Source organism: Urocampus carinirostris, chromosome 14, assembly GCF_059441175.1.
Source record: "Urocampus carinirostris isolate Australia breed hairy pipefish chromosome 14, RoL_Ucar_1.0, whole genome shotgun sequence".
Taxonomy (NCBI): domain Eukaryota; kingdom Metazoa; phylum Chordata; class Actinopteri; order Syngnathiformes; family Syngnathidae; genus Urocampus; species Urocampus carinirostris.
Window position 1 is genome coordinate 5,816,444 of NC_142362.1, and position 17,862 is coordinate 5,834,305.

Genomic DNA, 17,862 nt, shown 5'->3' on the forward strand with positions numbered 1-17,862 from the left:
TTATGTATTTTGTATTTTTTAATTATTTGATTACATTTTTTTAATGGTTGTAATTTAAAAAGTATATTTTAATGTTTTCATTATTTTACATTTATATATTTTTATTTCTAAATTTTCAATGTTGACGTTTCATTTTTCATTAATATTTTTTTTTCATTTTAACATTTTTGAGTTTTGCCTTTTTTATTGTTTACATTTTCAAATTGTATTATTTGTATTCTTTATTTTGTGATAATTATTATTTTTTATCATATATTTTTTCTTTTTGAATAAAAATAGAAACAATTTTTGGTATTTTTTATCTTACATTTTCAAAATGGTTTAGATATGTATTTCTTATTATTAATATCATTATAATTTGATATTGTGAATTTAGTCGACAATTTTGAAAGTCAACATTTGCATTTTCTAAGTTTTTATATTTTTAAAATGTTTTTTTTAATTTATTTTGTAATTTATTATTATATGTATTGTAATTGTTTTGGAGGATTCTGCTCATCAAAATAGACAATTTTTTATTTTTTATTTTAGTTTATTTAAAAAATATTTTCTTTTTTTTTAATTCATTATTTTATGTATCATTGTGATTATTTTTCTTAAAGCATTTTAAATATGTTTTTAATTTATATTTTTGGGAGGATTTCCCTAGTCACAATTAGTTTTTCCTGTTTTTACGTTTCATTTTTTTCGTTGCATTATTTTTAATTTTCTTATTTTATATTATTATTTTGGGGGGATTCGGTTTTGTCGAAATGCACCAATGCCGATAAATATTGGGAACATAATGTTACTGCAGCGAACAAAGACACAAATCAATCCAAATTTCTCGACGCAAGAGGAAATATCGGTTTACTTACAGTTGTTGGTATCCTTGGCAACGACGACGACTCCCATTGGCTGATGCGGGATGTCGGACCGAAGCGCTTGGACGTCCCCTCCCGTCAACTTGTCGGCCCTCATCAGCGACCTCTTTGCCCAGTCGGACCAGTAAAGGAAATCCGCGTACACCGCCAGTCCGTAGAAATTCCCTTGCTCGGACTTCACCATCACCTGCCGGTCCAAATCAATACAGCGTTACCTCTACTTACAAATGTCTCTTCATACAAAAGTTTCAGGTTACAATATACCTAAACGGGAAAATAATGCTTCAAGTTACAAAGGAATTTCAGGATACAAAGTCAAAAATATGGTACCAGTGTTCTACCTGGCAACACGGTGAGCAGGGTTGGGTAGGGTTACTTTAACTTGATTACTTTCAATTACTTTTGGATGACTCCAATACCAAATACGCTAATAAAAGACAAAAGAAACTAAATGTGAATAAAATGACTCAATTTTGTGCAGGCTTGGGGAGTAACGGAATACATGGAACGGGCAAAAATGATGTTGGCAAGCTGTTTGGATTTATTTTCATTTTGTTTCTATCGAATTTTATGTTCGTTTTGCCGGAGATCAAAGAGATCAATGCCAGGAGAGAAAGCTACCATGTGTTGTGAGTCATAATTTTATTCATATTTAGTTTCTTTTGTCTTTTATTAGCATATTTGGTATTGGAGTCATCCAAAAGTCATTGAAAGTAATCAAGTTAAAGTAACCCTACCCAACCCTGACAGTGAGTATACGTTGGGCGCCACTTATTTTGGAGAGGACGTCGTTGGGGGTCGCCCCAAAACATACGCAGAGAGAAATATAGCAGCTAGGGAACATTTATTCAACAACATTCATCCACGTTCAAAATCCATCAGAGAGACGCTGGCTTTTTATACTGTGTTCTTGTGATTACGTTATGTTTTTCTCTGAACCGTATTCTTTCTCGTATTCGACAGTGTTTTTTTTCCCCGCCCCGACTCTGCTCAGTCAACATCTTTCTTGTATCAACATTGTTTCATAACATCCAGATGTTTTATCAGTTCTGTTGTCAGCTCTGTTGGCAGCTCGAAGCTGACTTAATGTCAATCCACAACAAATCACGGCATGCTCTTTGTGTCCCCTTTCCTCTCTGTAAACAGTCTACTGTATGGTACCGCTACAAAGAGCTATTATTCACTATGGCCCTCACGAAAGACATGCAGAAAAGAGGACGAGGGGAAAAAAAGAGAAAGATAATTTTCCCGACGGATTGTCAAAAGCCAGCAAAGCAGACGTCGATGAATCAGCTTTTCAAGAAATGCGAGGCAAAAAACACTGCTAAGGACTAATATTGAGGTAACTTAATGTAAGGGAAATTATAATTTGATTATAGTTTGAATGCGCCTTTGTATGATTTTATCCTCAAAAGTACATTACCGAAAGATTATATCCAGTGGCTGTTTGTATTCTTGCAACAATTGTATCCTCTTGGGGCCCGCTAACTATTAATCAAGATGGCCTTCACTTTAGGAAGTCTGGTCAAAAGCTTGCCTCCCTTTTCTACTCCTTTGACTTCACAGTGACGCATTGTACCTTTTGTGTTTCGAAGTTTCACTTTTCTTATTGTTCATATATTATGCTCGCACGCCATCTAGCAACCATTATTTGCTTAATTTAAACATGTGTTTTCTGTCTAACCCAATCAGATTAGTTTCATGTATTCATGTGATCTTGCTTAAGCCAATCAGAGGTGTTATTATATGCCTGTTTTCTATGAATGAGTCTCTACCCGTTGGGCTTGTGTTATTCCTTCCTGAGCTGATCTTGGAAGCAAATCAAGGAGAGAGCTCAGATGGGACGCGCCTCTGATGGAAGGGCTATCAAAAACCTAATCTCCGACTCAGAGAGTGTTTAGATCTGGGCTTAAAACACACTTATAGTCTATAGCTCATGAATGACTTATATTTCATGTTCACAATGTCTGTGTATTGCAACATCCATTTTTGGCCAGCTCATCCTGGAAGGAGGATTGACTCCTGGGTGGTCCTTTCTCAAAGTTTCTTCATTTTCCTCATGTTGAGATTCCAGTTTTTCTTTGCCTGCATGTTGGTTTAAGATCAGGGGTTGGGGTAATTGTAAGTTGTGCAGTCCTTTGAGACATTTTGTGATTAAGGGCGTCACAAATAAATGTGACTTGACTTTTCAAGGTTTCTTCATTTTCCTCATGCTGAGGTTTTTGAGTTTTTCCTTGCCCACATGTTGGTTTAGATCAGGGGATGGTGTAAAAATAGTCTGTGGTTTGCAAAAGTCTGTGGTCTATGCAGCCCATTTGGACTTCTTGTGATGGATGTTATAGATCATTGGTCCCCAAACTACGGCCCGCGAGCTGGATGCGGCCCGCCTCCACATTCCGTCCGGCCCCCTGAACAATACCAGAAAGCATTTTGATTTTTTTTTTCATATATGTGTATTTGTATTTGATAATAAAGTTGGACTTTTGCAATAAAATGTTCCTTAGTTATGAACTATTTTCATTATTAACTATTAGTTAGTAACTATTTTATACGGCGGAACAAGGGTTGCTGACTAGTTAAAAGGTTATATTTTGGTGTTGTTTTGTAAAGCAGAAAAAGTGAAGTACCAGTATATCACATAGTCTCACAGGTCAGAGAAGGGTGTTTGGGGCAAGTCTCACGGGACATCACCTGATTTAATTAAACTTGTTCAATAAATCACTCTTAATGTCATCAAGTAAAGGGTGTCGTGTGAGACTGACATTTACCATCTATTTTGAAGGTGAGATGTACAATACATTTTTACATTTAGGCACTTCTGCAATCATCACACTTTTTCGGTTACAGACTGACCCCGGCCCCTCACCAGAGAAGGGAAAAGTTATGTGGCCTCACAGGAAAAAGTTTGGGGACTCCTGTTATAGATGATAAATATGTGGTTAGGTGGATCCCCTAACCACTAGGGTGGTAAGGGCACCATTTCCTGTGGTGTGTCTTGGGCAAGTACAGCCCGATATCACCCATCCCACTCCAGGCCAACAAATGTTTCCACCCGGTCTCGAACCGGGGACCTTTTGTGTGTCAGGCACTGCGGAATCACTGATAAAATAGTATTATGAATGAATAAAGATTTTGAGATTCATTAGGAAAAAAAATGAAAAGACAGCCAGTCCTGAGACGTCCCCCATCTGCTCACTATTTGTCAGGAAGTGAAGTGACAATCTAATATTTGCTGGCATTAATCAACACATCATTTCCAAGCAGATGTTGCAAAGTGGGAGGTGCAATTGCTCTGCCACTGGCAGGGAAGAAGAAATCCATCAGCTTCTTCCTTGTGGGATTTTGCGGGTGGATCATTAGCGGGGACAAGCTTGTAAGCGCATTAGCCCCCCACACCACATCAGGATGATTAGGACAGGTGTTGATTAAAGGATACTGCAAAGTAAAACTGGTAAACGGTGAAACTAGCCGCAGGAAAAAGGGGCGGGAAAAAAAAGGAGGCGCATGTGCCAGATGAGGGGGATCCGGAGAGCATTCCAAACAGCAGCGTGTGCGTATGTGTAGTGTGAGCATAGTCTAGCTTTATCATAAAGTCGTAAACACGCAACATTGTTGGCTATGTTTATTTTGACTTCGGCTAAGATATCATTGTTCTTAGTTTAGCATATCATGTGAATACAATCAGTAAGACTTGAAATTGTAACATGGCGAAGACCAAAGAGCTCTCCAAAGACAAAATTGTAAAACAACAAAAGGCTGGAAAGGGCTACGGAGCAATTGCTAAGCAGCTGGGTGAAAAAAGGTCCACCGTTGGAGCAATCATTAGAATATGAAAGAAGCTAAACATGACGGTCAATCTCAATCAAAGTGGAGACCCATGCAAAATACAGTGGAACCCCGCTAGTACACGGTTCCACTTTCGCGGGTTCAGAGCTTTGCGGGTCTAAAAAATATTCAAAAATTAAAAATATCCAAAAATATTTAAAAATGAATAATAATGAAAATATTAAATTAAAATTGGGCAGCACGGCGGCGCAGTGGTTAGCGCATGTGCGGCACAGTTCATGTCATGGGAACCTCCTGCGTGGGTTCAAATCCAGCTCCAGACTTCCTGTGCGGAGTTTGTATGTTCTCCCCGTGCTTGCGTGGGTTTCCTCCGGGCACTCCGGTTTCCTCCCACGTTCCAAAAACATACATTTCAGGTGAATTGGCCGGTCCAAATTGTCCCTAGGTGTGAATGAGCGAGTGAGTTGTCTGTCCCCGTGTGCCCTGCGATTGGCTGGCAACCAGTTCAGGGTGTCCCCTGCCCGCTGCCCGGAGATGGCTGGGATGGGCTCCAGCCCCCCCGCGACCCTAATGAGGATAAGCGGTACAGCTAATGAGATGAGATGAGATGAGATTAAATTAAAATTAGAAATTACATTCATCTCATCTCTGATCTCATTAGCTGCACCGCTTATCCTCAGTAGGGTCGCGGGGGTGCTGGAGCCCATCCCAGCCATCCTCGGGCAGTGGGCAGGGGACACCCTGAACTGGTTGCCAGCCAATCACAGTTGGCAAAAAAATTACATTATTTTACAAAATTTGAAAACAAAATATTCAATTAGAATTAGTAATAGCATCATTTTACAAAATTTTAAAACCCAAAGACATTTTTTTTGTTATAACATGAATTTCACTCTCTCTCTCTCTCTCTACCCGTATTCTATATGGTGCACAGGGGGGTATACTGTATACCTGTATACGTTTTTTTCAAGCATTTTTGAAGGGGCGCCGCTACTTCGCGGATTTTCAGTTTTTGCGGGTGGTCTCGGTCCCCATTAACCGCGATAACAGAGACTTGACTGTATCACCGCTTGGGGTCTCAATGATTCTAAGAAAGGTGAGGAATCAGCTCGGAACTACACGACAGGAGTCGGTCAATGACCCGAAAAGAGCTGGGACCACCGTTTCCGAGGTTACTGTAGGTAATACACGAAGACGTCATGATTTGAGATCATGGATGGCACAATAGGTTTCCCTGCTTAAACCGCCTTAAGTCTGTATATGACCATTTGGATGATACAGAGAAGTCATGGGAGAAAGCTTTGTGGTCAGATGAGACCAAAATACAATTTTTTTGGTCTTAATGTCCCTGAGTGTGTTTGGAGGAAAAAGAATGAAGAGTACAATCCGAAGAACACCATCCCTACTGTGAAGCATTGGGTTTCTTTGGGGGTATTTTTCTTCTTAGTTTATCTCTCTCACAGTAGACATGCACCTACGATGGTAATTTCAGACCCCTCCATGATTTCTAAGTGGGAGGAATAGCAAAATAACAGGGCGTTCAAATACTTATTTTCCTCACTTATATATATATATATATATACAGTGGAACCTCGGTTCTCGACCATAATCCATTCCAGAACCCTGTTCGAAAACCGATTTGTTCAATCACCGAAATCGTTTTTCCCATTAAAAGTAATGTAAAATCGTTTTCATCCGTTCCAACACCCTGAATGTTTACCATGAACGTAAACATAAAGCTAACCCGGGCTAATCGTACGTTCGCCTTAGCGTAATCTTCCGTATGAAAGATTACGCTAACATGAACGTGTAAAAATAAAAAAAATCAGGTTGTTTACACGTCATTTAGCACCCGGGTCTCCACAAAAAGAGGTGAGCGGTTAAAGGATAAAGAAAAGATTTATGAATAGGATTTCTTACCTTTGTGGTGGTCTGCAGAAGCCATGCTCTATTCCCTCGAAAGAAGGGAAACTCGCACACCTTCTTCATATTTTGCTATTATTTATTTCTTAAATGCAATAGTTGTACGCACTACTCTTTTTTCACCTGTAGCAACTTTGCTGCTTGCACTGACCTTCTTCCAAAGCATAATTAGGGGCTAAAACGCTCCGTTCACCGATATTGAAAGCGAAAGCGAAAACAAGTGCGCGCCCACGTGATAACAGTTCTTCACGAGGTGTGGGGGCAATCTACACGATCTACACCCGTACGCCGCTCAGCATCGCACCCTAGCGTACCGGCGTTCGAACTCCGATTTTTTGAACGAAAAGCGAAGCAAGAATTTCTCGAAATTTTTGGTCGAGAACCGATTTGTCCGAACTGAGAGGCGTTCGAAAACCGAGGTTCCACTGTATATATATATATATATATATATATATATATATATATATATAATGATACAAAATACCTGATTTACTTGAAAATACCCTGATGATTTTTATTATTTATTGTTACAAAATGCCATTTTCAAACTAAAAATATTCCGTAAATAATCGCTTTACTTCGAAGGGTGACATTTTAAGCCGGAATCCAAACTTTGGACGAGTCAAGTCAGTCAAGTCATTTTTATTTGAGACGCCCTTAATCACAAGAAGTCTCAAAGGGCTGTGAAAACTATACACGGGCATCATCAGCATCAACTTCCTGAGTTCAACATCATTCATAAATTATAAAACAGAGGTGTGATTTAGAGGGTTGGGTAGGGTTACTTTAACTGGATTACTTTCAATTACTTTTGGATTACTCCAATACCAAATATGCAAATAAGACAAAATCAATTAAATATGAATAAAATGACTCAATTTTGTGCAGGCTCGGGGAGTAACGGAACACATGGAACGGCAAAAATGATGTTGGCAAGCTGTTTGGATTTATTTTCATTTTGTTTCTGTCGCATTTGATGTTAGTTTTGCCGGAGATCAAAGAGATCAAAGCCAGGAGAGAAAGCTTACCACGCGTTGTGAGTCATCATTTTATTCATATTTAGTTTCTTTTGTCTTTTTTTAGCATATTTGGTATTGGAGTCATCCAAAAGTCATTGAAAGTAATCCAGTTAAAGTAACCTTACCCAACCCTGCTCTCAACCAATCAAATTTCCCTGCTTCGTTGGTGTTTTGGGTTGTTTACAGTTTGTTCCTTGGGTTTTCATCATAACGTTTCACAACAGTGAACCTGGACCATTTAACACGCTTCCATTTTAAAGATTCCTTAGAAATTTACAGGCAAAACGGGGATTGCTGGTGTAACTGTATATTGTAGTTAAAAGTGTGCCCTAGATATTATTATGAACAGGGTTGGGTAGGGTTACTTTAACTGGATTACTTTCAATTACTTTTGGATTACTCCAATACCAAATATGCTATTAAAAGACAAAATAAACTAAATATGAATGAAATTACTAAATTTTGTGCAGGAGAGAAAGCTTACCACGTGTTGGGAGTCATCGTTGTATTCATTTTTAGTTTATTTTGTCTTTTAATAGCATATTTGGTATTGGAGTAATCCAAAAGTAATTGAAAGTATCCAGTTAAAGTAACCCTACCCAACCCTGGCACTGATTTAAGCCTAGATTTAAACAGTTCCACTGAGGTAACAGATCCAATCTCAGAGGGCCAAGCATTCCACAGCACTAGGGCTGAGAACGCTGTACAATCTCCAGATTTCTTCTTGGCTCTTGGGATCAAAGATAGAGCAGCACTTTTCAGTGCACTCTAAAACTTGTCAAGATTGTCTCTTAGGGAGGTGATCGTCAAATTTCATCCTGAATTAACCTTTAAAAGGCTGGCTCTGTTATTACAACATCCGTTGAACCTTCCACTGTCGAATTTACACATTTTAATTGGAAGGCACCCCAGGCTACCTGAGCAAAGCCTTCATTAGAGGGAATTAAGCTGCGGGTGGGGACCCCAGGTGAAGAAATTCCTGCTGACCTGACTTACTCGACATATGGATTGCTAATTGAGATGGGCCATGGTGCCAGAAACGACAAAAAAAGTGTTATATAGATTACCCAAGAGTGTGGAATTCAATGTTTTTGCAGCACTTAGTTACGGCATGCTGTCCAATATACGACATTTCTTAAATTCCATTAATTGTCAGGACCAGAACGAAAACAGGACCCAAGTTTTATTGAAAGAGAGAGGAAGGGCTGGGCCAACGATCCGGTGTTCGCTCCCGTACTCGGATTGTGATCCGAACACGGCAGTGGATCTTTCGTAGCGAGCGATGGCGGTGTCAGGGGCGGAAAACTGGTCTGTAGCCGGGACTGGGAGAGGAAGACGTGGTCAGAACCGAGTCGTAAGCCAGAACGGGAGAGTAGACGTAGTCGGGGACAAAAAGAGGTCGTAAGCCGGGACAGGAGAGCGGACGTGGTCAGGGTCCAAACAGGTCGTAGCCGGAGACAAACGGGAGCAAAAGCGGGACAGGCCAGAGTCAGGGTCAAAAAAAGGCTAGCCTAGTATACACGGAGATTTGCAGATGGACCAACAACAGGGGATTGAAAGGACAGGGTTCAAATAGTGACAGGGAGCCAATCAGAATTAGTGGTGGGAAATGAGCAGAACTGTTTAATAAAACAAAAAAATATAAATTCAAAAACAATAAAAAAACAGCATAAGTCGTACTTTCCATGCTAATAAACATCTTTATTTGACATGCATGACTTAGTCTTTCGAGCCGGATTACAGTGTCCCTAGTTTCCGATTGATTCGCGTAACAATGTGAACCTTTTTTTCAGCCTCACATTGAGCATTTTACCCAGCATACAACCTTAAATTTTCTGCGGCGGTTGAAGGATTATTTTCCATTAATGGCGGGAAGTGAGCTTAATTTCCCAACAAAAACGAAATAACAATTCCCAAACCGAGTTTTTTCTTTATTGATAAACACGCATAATTTAGTCCTTCGAGCCAGAATGATTAATCAAAGCAGACCCCTGGATTAAGACGTTCCTAGCTTAAAGATTTTTTTAACGGTAGAACGTGGAATACTATGTTTTTTTGGCCCCTTCTTACACCATTTTTCCCACCATACGACATCAACTTTTGTAGGTACATAGGTTGATCAATTTATTCCAATAAGGGGGAAGAGAGAGCAGAATTTCCAGACAAAACGTACAAAACCATATTCAAAATCTACGAAAAATAGCTAAAATAGTTTCATCTTTTCTGAAAAACACTTCATTTGACTTGCCTTGGAGCCAGAAGAATTAATTACAATTACAGCGACCCTACAATACGATTATTTTTACATGAAATACGTTTTTTGTCTCTCTTTATCGTATGTTTCCCACTCTACGACAAAAAGTACAAAATGACATGTATGAGGTGGCAGTAGCTCAGGAGGTAGAGCGCTCGTCTTGGGATCAAGGGATCCTAGTTCGAATCCCGGCTCGTCCGTGTTACATGTCGAAGTGTCCTTGGGTAAGACACTGAACCCCTAATACCCCCAATAAGCAGGTTAGCGCCCTACATGGCTGCAAGGCCGCTATTGGGAAATGTGGAGCACATTGTAAAGCGCTTTGGGAAGTCATTGACTTGAAAAGCGCTGTATAAATGCAGATTATTTCATTTCATTTCATATTTGGTACGGGGTTGAGAACTTCCTCATTGATCTTCATCACTTTGCATCCCCCCTTGCAAGGTTATAAGCATTTTGGACAGGTTGATGCCATGTATAGAACTATATATCATAATTGAGACCAATGTTCCCTGGAATTTTGCAGGGGTCTGAGCGTTCACACAAAGTCGGTGAGCAACGCTTGAAACAACAGTGAGCAACAGCAATCCCAAGTGTGGCAACTAAGTCATTATCAAACATGTCCAAAACTTGACATTTTGCTGAGTTTCCGGCAATGCGAAATTGTTTTTCACTTTTGAATGAATTGACTACAAACATCATTCGTTTTTACAATTCTTTCACAAGATTTCCATTTCTTTTATTCCTGGTATCTTTTGTCGCATAATACTAACATTTTTGGGGGCTTATTGAGTCGGTTGCACGATACACAACTGTATTTAATTACATTTTTGAGTGGAAGTACAATGTTGGCAACAAGATTCACTTGATATCATTGGAAAATATTTGAATGCAACACAAACTTTTTCTTCTTTTTCCCTGTTTTTTTTCCCAAAATGTTTTTAATTCCTTTAAAAAAAAATCTCATTGTGTTTATTTTTTTCCTAGCTGTTACTTTTTTCTTTTTCTTCTCTATTTACTATTTTTCCTTTGTTTCTTTCTTTTCTTTTTTTCCTGGCTTTTTTTCTGAATTTTTCCTTCTTTTTTTCTCTTCCTTTTGTTTCTTTTTTTTCTCAGCTTTTCACTACTTTTTCATTTGTTTTTTTTTCTTCTCTTTTGTTTTATTTCCCCCCCTTCCTTTAAGTCATTTTGTGCACAATTTTACACAATATTTGGTCGTGTAGGGATTAAAGAAGCAAAAACAACCCGAAGAGCCGTTTGGTACCCAAAAAAGCCGGTCCTTTTTAGTGAGCCGAGCCAAAGAAGCCGGTTCTCTACTAACTTAACTCAACTTCGTTCTACTTCGACTCGACTTCAAAATACCGCATTTAGGACACAACGTCAGGGGAACCCGTGTATTTTGACCTTCATGCACTAAAACATTGACTTAATTCGCTTCTTAATTAGCAATTTGGAGCCCTGATTTTTGTGAGCTGGCTAGATTTTCTTGTGCGAGGAAAAGCTCTGGGTAGTGCGCAATTGCGCACACACGCAGCTTAGAGGGAACATTGATTGAGACCCTTTTCTACTGTCTCTTGTGATAAGTTTCCATCATAAGGAATAAATGATCAGAAAAAGCTGTTGTTTCAGCCGCTCTATTTGCTCCCCGTGTGATACATGGATACAGTAACTACAGTGGGAGTGGCTTAGAGCTCTCAGACGGATCTATTCATTACCTACAGTAGACCCACAGGTTTCAGTATCCCCAATTTCTGATATTTTAACGTTCCAATATGGAATACGATGTTTCCCGCACCCTCGTCTATCATAATTTTGAAACTCACGGTTCTGCCGGAGCCGTCGAAATCGCATCTCTCGATCTTGCCGAGGCTCCTGTCGGCGAAGTAGATCTTCTCGGCTTGGTGATCGATGGTGAGTCCGTTTGGCATCAAGATGTCGGTGCTGATGATCATTTTCATGTTCTTGCCCGTCAGCGTCGCCCTCATCACGCTCGCTCGCTGATCGTTCCAGTTGGTCCAGAACATCAAGCTGAGAACATAAATACAATGTTCTTCAGAACCCAGGACCAAATGGCGCTATTGGTCCCTCAGAACTAGGACAAATGGGCTCAGAGACAACTTCAGGGCCATCACCACCCTAAACCAATGCACAACACTGTGAAAGCATTTCTTGCGACCTTATCTTCTCTGTTCTTTTTGGCTTTTTTACCTCACTGTGAATGTGTGAAACTGGAGTGTCATGCCCAATTTGTTGTCACAATATGTTAACCCATTTTGTAACAATGACAATAAAGGTATATTCTCATCTCATCTCATCTCATCTCATCTCATTAGCCGTACCGCTTGTCCTCATTAGGGTCGCGGGGGGCTGGAGCCCATCCCAGCCATCTCCAGGCAGTGGGCAGGGGACACCCTGAACTGGTTGCCAGCCAATCGCAGGGCACACGGGGACAGACAACTCACTCGCTCATTCACACCTAGGGACAATTTGGACCGGCCAATTCACCGGAAATGCATGTTTTTGGAATGTGGGAGGAAACCGGAGTGCCCGGAGGAAACCCACGCAAGCACGGGGAGAACATACAAACTCCGCACAGGAAGTCTGGAGCTGGATTTGAACCCACGCATGACATGAACTGTGCCGCACAAGCGCTAACCACTGCGCCGCCGTGCTGACCAGTTTATCACTCTTTTTGTATAAATATAAAATCCTTCATTGTCCAAAAGAAACTGTGAAAATGAAAAATATACATACAGACGCTCCCCTACTTACAACCATTCCACTTAAGTAAACGGTAGATACAAAAAATTTTTTCCGGAATGTCGAAAAATCTCCGGACATTGCCATAAATTCGATTTTGAATTGTGTGCACCTTTTTCAGAGTACGGGACATTACTGTAGTGCTTCTTTCCACCGTGTGGCGCTGTGAGAGGTTACCCATCATCCACCCCGAAGAAGAAATCCGCTTCCTCTTCCTAGTCTGGTGTAAAAATTCTACACTGTATCTACAAGAACTTTGACTGAATTTTATTGTTTAATATCTCGTGCATCCATTCAATATGGTTGGTGTAGAGTATAAAGAAGAGGCGTGCAGTTTCATTTGAAATGAAAGTGTAATAAGAAAGCCTGATGCGGCTGAGAAAACGGTTGGATCGCTTTTTTTCGGCCACTTTTTACCAGGAAGGAGGAAGTCGCCTAACTCTTGAAGCCCATCTTCCAAAGGTAAGATAAACTGAACTTTATTTATCTTTATAGAACATATTATTTTATGAAATGTTTATTTTTTAGTACAAAACAATACAGGTTACATATACAGTACTGTCAATACTATATCTATACTATCTCCAGTGCGCCAAGAACTTTGACATTTGAATTGTTTAATATCTTGTGCATCCATTCAATATGATTGGTGTAGAGTGTAAAGAAGAGGCGTGCCGTTTCATTTGAAATGAAAGTGGAATAAGAAATCCTAATTCGGTTGAGAAAACGGTTGGATCGCTTTTTTTTCAGCCACTTTTTACCACGGAGGAGGAAATCGCCTAACTCTTGAAGTCCATCTTCCAAAGGTAAGATAAACTCAACTTTATTTATCTTTATAGAGCATATTATTTTATGAATTGTTTATTTTTAGTAGAAAACAATACAGGTAACAAATACAGCACCGTCAATACTATGTCTATACCATCTCCAGTGCGTCAAGAACTTTGATATTTTTATCGTTTAATTTCTCGTGCATCTATTCGATATGGTTGGTGTAACGTGTGAAGAAGAGGCGTGCCGTTTCATTTGAAATGAAAGTGGAATAAGAAAGCTTGATGCGGTTGAGTAAATGGTCAGAACGCTTTTTTTCAGCCACTTTTTACCACAGAGGAAGACCTCTTGAAGCGCATCTTCCAAAAGTAAGTTAAACTTAACTTTATTTATGTTTATAGAGCATATTATTTAATGAAATGTTTATTTTTTAGTACAGAACAATACAGGTTACTTACACAAGCCTTAAACATACTTCTATAAGCCTTAAACATACAAAATATAGCACTGAAGCAACTTACGAAAAAATTCAACTTACGAACATAGGTATCGTTTGTAAGTAGGGCAGCGTTTGTGTATAACTTGTGAATCATATTGTGTTTTTTTAAATTGCTGCAGCTAAATGTTCATCTCATCTCATCAGCTGCACCGCTTATCCTCAGTAGGGTCGCGGGGGTGCTGGAGCCCATCCCAGCAATCATCGGGCAGTGGGCAGGGGACATCCTGAACTGGTTGCCAGCCAATCGCAGTTATTGCACTTATTTTTATTGCACTCTTGTTACAATGCACTATTCTTTGCCATTGAGTCATTATTATTATTACTATTATTTAGGCCCGTTTATCTGATAATTTCTGAAAATTTTCTGTAATTATTATTAATATTATTTGTTTTTTGCCCATTTATTCTGATAGTCATTTATAACTTTTCACCTTAAAGTCTTTATATGACGTTTTACCCTGGAGTGTCATGTCTGATCTCGCTGCACACAATGTTCCACAATGTTGATATCAATGACAATAAGGACAATTCTAATTCTAAAATGGATTCCATTTTTTTCTTCGTAAAGAGCGCTACCGACCTTTGACACTCGTCCAAGGCCAAGGCGTGCGGGTGGTCTTCCTCGGAAAGAGTGACGACGGCCTCCCGGCTCCTGGCGCTCGAGGCCTCCATGCTTTGCCTGGTGATGGTGGAGGTGGTGGAACTGGTCCAGTAGAGCGTGTCCCAGGCTCGGTGGTACGCCAGGCCTTCTACCGAACCCACATCTGGAAACACAGAAAAAACACTCGATTTTTGAGGAAATAAGGATTTAACGCTTTAACTTTTAAGCTAAAATGCTAAAGCTGCTTTCAAGTTTTAACTTTTAAATTACCGTATTTTCAGCACTATAGGGCACACCTAAAAGTCTTAATTTTTTTCAAAAGCTGACCATGCGCCTTATAATACAGGGAGTGCAGAATTATTAGGCAAATGAGTATTTTGACCACATCATCCTCTTTATGCATGTTGTCTTACTCCAAGCTGTATAGGCTCGAAAGTCTACTACCAATTAAGCATATCAGGTGATGTGCATCTCTGTAATGAGAAGGGGTGTGGTCTAATGACATCAACACCCTATATCAGGTGTGCATAATTATTAGGCAACTTCCTTTCCTTTGGCAAAATGGGTCAGAAGAGGGACTTGACAGGCTCTGAAAAGTCAAAAATAGTGAGATATCTTGCAGAGGGATGCAGCACTCTTAAAATTGCCAAGCTTCTGAAGCGTGATCATCGAACAATCAAGCGTTACATTCAAAATAGTCAACAGGGTCGCAAGAAGCGTGTAGAAAAACCAAGGCGCAAAATAACTGCCCGTGAACTGAGAAAAGTCAAGCGTACAGCTGCCAAGATGCCACTTGCCACCAGTTTTGCCATATTTCAGAGCTGCAACATCACTGGAGTGCCCAAAAGCACAAGGTGTGCAATACTCAGAGACATGGCCAAGGTAAGAAAGGCTGAAAAACGACCACCACTGAACAAGACACACAAGCTGAAACGTCAAGACTGGGCCAAGAAAAATCTCAAGACGGATTTTTCTAAGGTTTTATGGACTGATGAAATGAGAGTGAGTCTTGATGGGCCAGATGGATGGGCCCGTGGCTGGATCGGTAAAGGGCAGAGAGCTCCAGTCCGCCTCAGACGCCAGCAAGGTGGAGGTGGGGTACTGGTATGGGCTGGTATCATCAAAGATGAGCTTGTGGGGCCTTTTCGGGTTGAGGATGGACTCAAGCTCAACTCCCAGTCCTACTGCCAGTTTCTGGAAGACACCTTCTTCAAGCAGTGGTACAGGAAGAAGTCCGCATCCTTCAAGAAAAACATGATTTTCATGCAGGACAACGCTCCATCACACGCATCCAAGTACTCCACAGCGTGGCTGGCAAGAAAGGGTCTAAAAGAAGAAAAACTAATGACATGGCCTCCTTGTTCACCTGATCTGAACCCCATAGAGAACCTGTGGTCCCTCATCAAATGTGAGATTTACAAGGAGGGAAAACAGTACACCTCTCTGAACAGTGTCTGGGAGGCTGTGGTTGCTGCTGCACGCAATGTTGATCGTGAACACATCAAAGCACTGACAGAATCCATGGATGGCAGGCTTTTGAGTGTCCTTGCAAAGAAAGGTGGCTATATTGGTCACTGATTTGTTTTTGTTTTGTTTTTGAATGTCAGAAATGTATATTTGTGAATGTTGAGCTGTTATATTGGTTTCCCTGATGAAAATAAATCATTGAAATGGGTATACATTTGTTTTTTGTTAGGTTGCCTAATAATTATGCACAGTAATAGTCACCTGCACACACAGATATCCTCCTAAAATAGCTAAAACTAAAAAAGCCCCACTCCAACTTCCAAAATATTCAGCTTTGATATTAATGAGACTTTTGGGTTCATTAAGAACATGGTTGTTGTTCAATAATAAAATTCATCCTCAAAAATACAACTTGCCTAATAATTCTGCACTCCCTGTACAGTGCGCCTTATATATGGCTCAATATTAAATCGTAAGGTCTCGCAACTTACGCAGCACCCGCCGACTCGATTTTCCCCCGAACGTGGAGTAGTCCGCGGTGTATGCTGGGATTTATATACTGGCGTTTCATTGGCTAACCAATGTGTCAATCATCAGTTGAATCGATTACTATTGGCTAAAGTTATTCGGAGGTAAAGGGGGCGGATCCTTTTTATCATTTAGGGGCTTGCATAGGCTAAAGGGACAAAACAAAGCGTGCAATTGGCCGAAAAAGATGAATGTGAATAGCAAGTTTGGTTGGTTGTCTACGGCATAGAGAAAGCATGTTTTACTATTCTGTATTTGTAAATATTTTATTCTCCTGGATTTACTACACTCACGGATATAAGAGGACAATGGTTGCACATTATTATTGAACACAACGACTTCGCTGAGCTACTCCGGCTATATATTTTCCCAGTATCTTGTTTTAGAACGATCTTGATGTTGCTGTGATGAGTTGAGTGAATTCAACTCAATTCCAAGTGTTTATTGTCATATGCACAGTAAAGTTGCGAGCGAAAAAGAAAATAGAAACTAAGGAATGGTTGGCATTTCTTCAATCCCAAGACTTTAACCTTCCGGATGATGGAACGATGCATTTGAGTGACATCGTACGGACACCGCATCCGCACGTGTTCTCGACACGTATTTGCGTCTTTGAAAGCTTTGGGAATGTTAAGGGGGTAATAAGTTGGACTGAACTATCTGACTGTTTTGTCCACATTCCCATTGTAGCGCCTTATAATCCGGTGCGCCTTAACTATGGAAGATATAGGACCAAAAACTATTTTTGGGGGGTGCGCCCTATAACCCGGTGCGCCCTATAGTGCGGGAAATACGGTAAATTAATAAAGCTGATTTATCTGTTTAGTAAAAGCCCCAAACATTTAACTTAAAAGTTAAAACATAACACCACGTTCACTCTTTAATGATTGCTCTAAAGCAGGGGTGTCAAACTCGTGTTAACTCGGGGGCCACACGATAGAACAAACATTCTGTCGGGGGCCGGCGTAGTAGATTATAGAGAAAGAAAAAGAGAGATAAAGAAATAAGAGAAAGAGGGAGGGGAAAGGAGAGAGGGTGGGACAAAGAAAAAGAGCGTGAGAAACAAAAGAGATAAAAAGAGAAGTCGTGAGAGGGGAAAAGAAAGGGAGAGGAAGAAAGAAATCCAAAGAGAAATAGAAAGACAGAAGGAGAGAAAAGAGAAAAGGAAGCGCGAAGGGTAGGAAGAGAGAAAGAGAAAAGAGAGAAAAGGAAAAAGGGAAGTTAGAGCAAAAGAGGTTAAAAGACAGAGAGTGAAAGAGAAAGTGGCAAATATAGAAAGAAAGAGAAAAAAAGAAACATAAAAAAAGTGAGAGAGGAAATGGAAAAGGGACAGAAAGAAGGAATGAAAGAGAGAAACGAGAGAGAGGGAAGAGAAAAAGACGGAAACAGAG

The 17,862-nt window shown here is 40.1% G+C and overlaps 1 protein-coding gene across 1 annotated transcript in view; it reads right to left on the reverse strand.

Annotated features, from left to right (window-relative positions):
* Positions 1-17,862, reverse strand: part of LOC148352542 (low-density lipoprotein receptor-related protein 1B-like) — a 583,719-nt gene that overhangs the window by 130,934 nt on the left and 434,923 nt on the right. The window contains exons 41-43 of the mRNA XM_088353080.1: positions 14,456-14,639; positions 11,669-11,873; positions 858-1,050 (exon numbers count right to left, since the gene is read on the reverse strand). Coding sequence (XP_088209206.1) covers positions 858-1,050; positions 11,669-11,873; positions 14,456-14,639 — 582 coding nt within the window. The remainder of the gene's footprint in view (positions 1-857; positions 1,051-11,668; positions 11,874-14,455; positions 14,640-17,862) is intronic.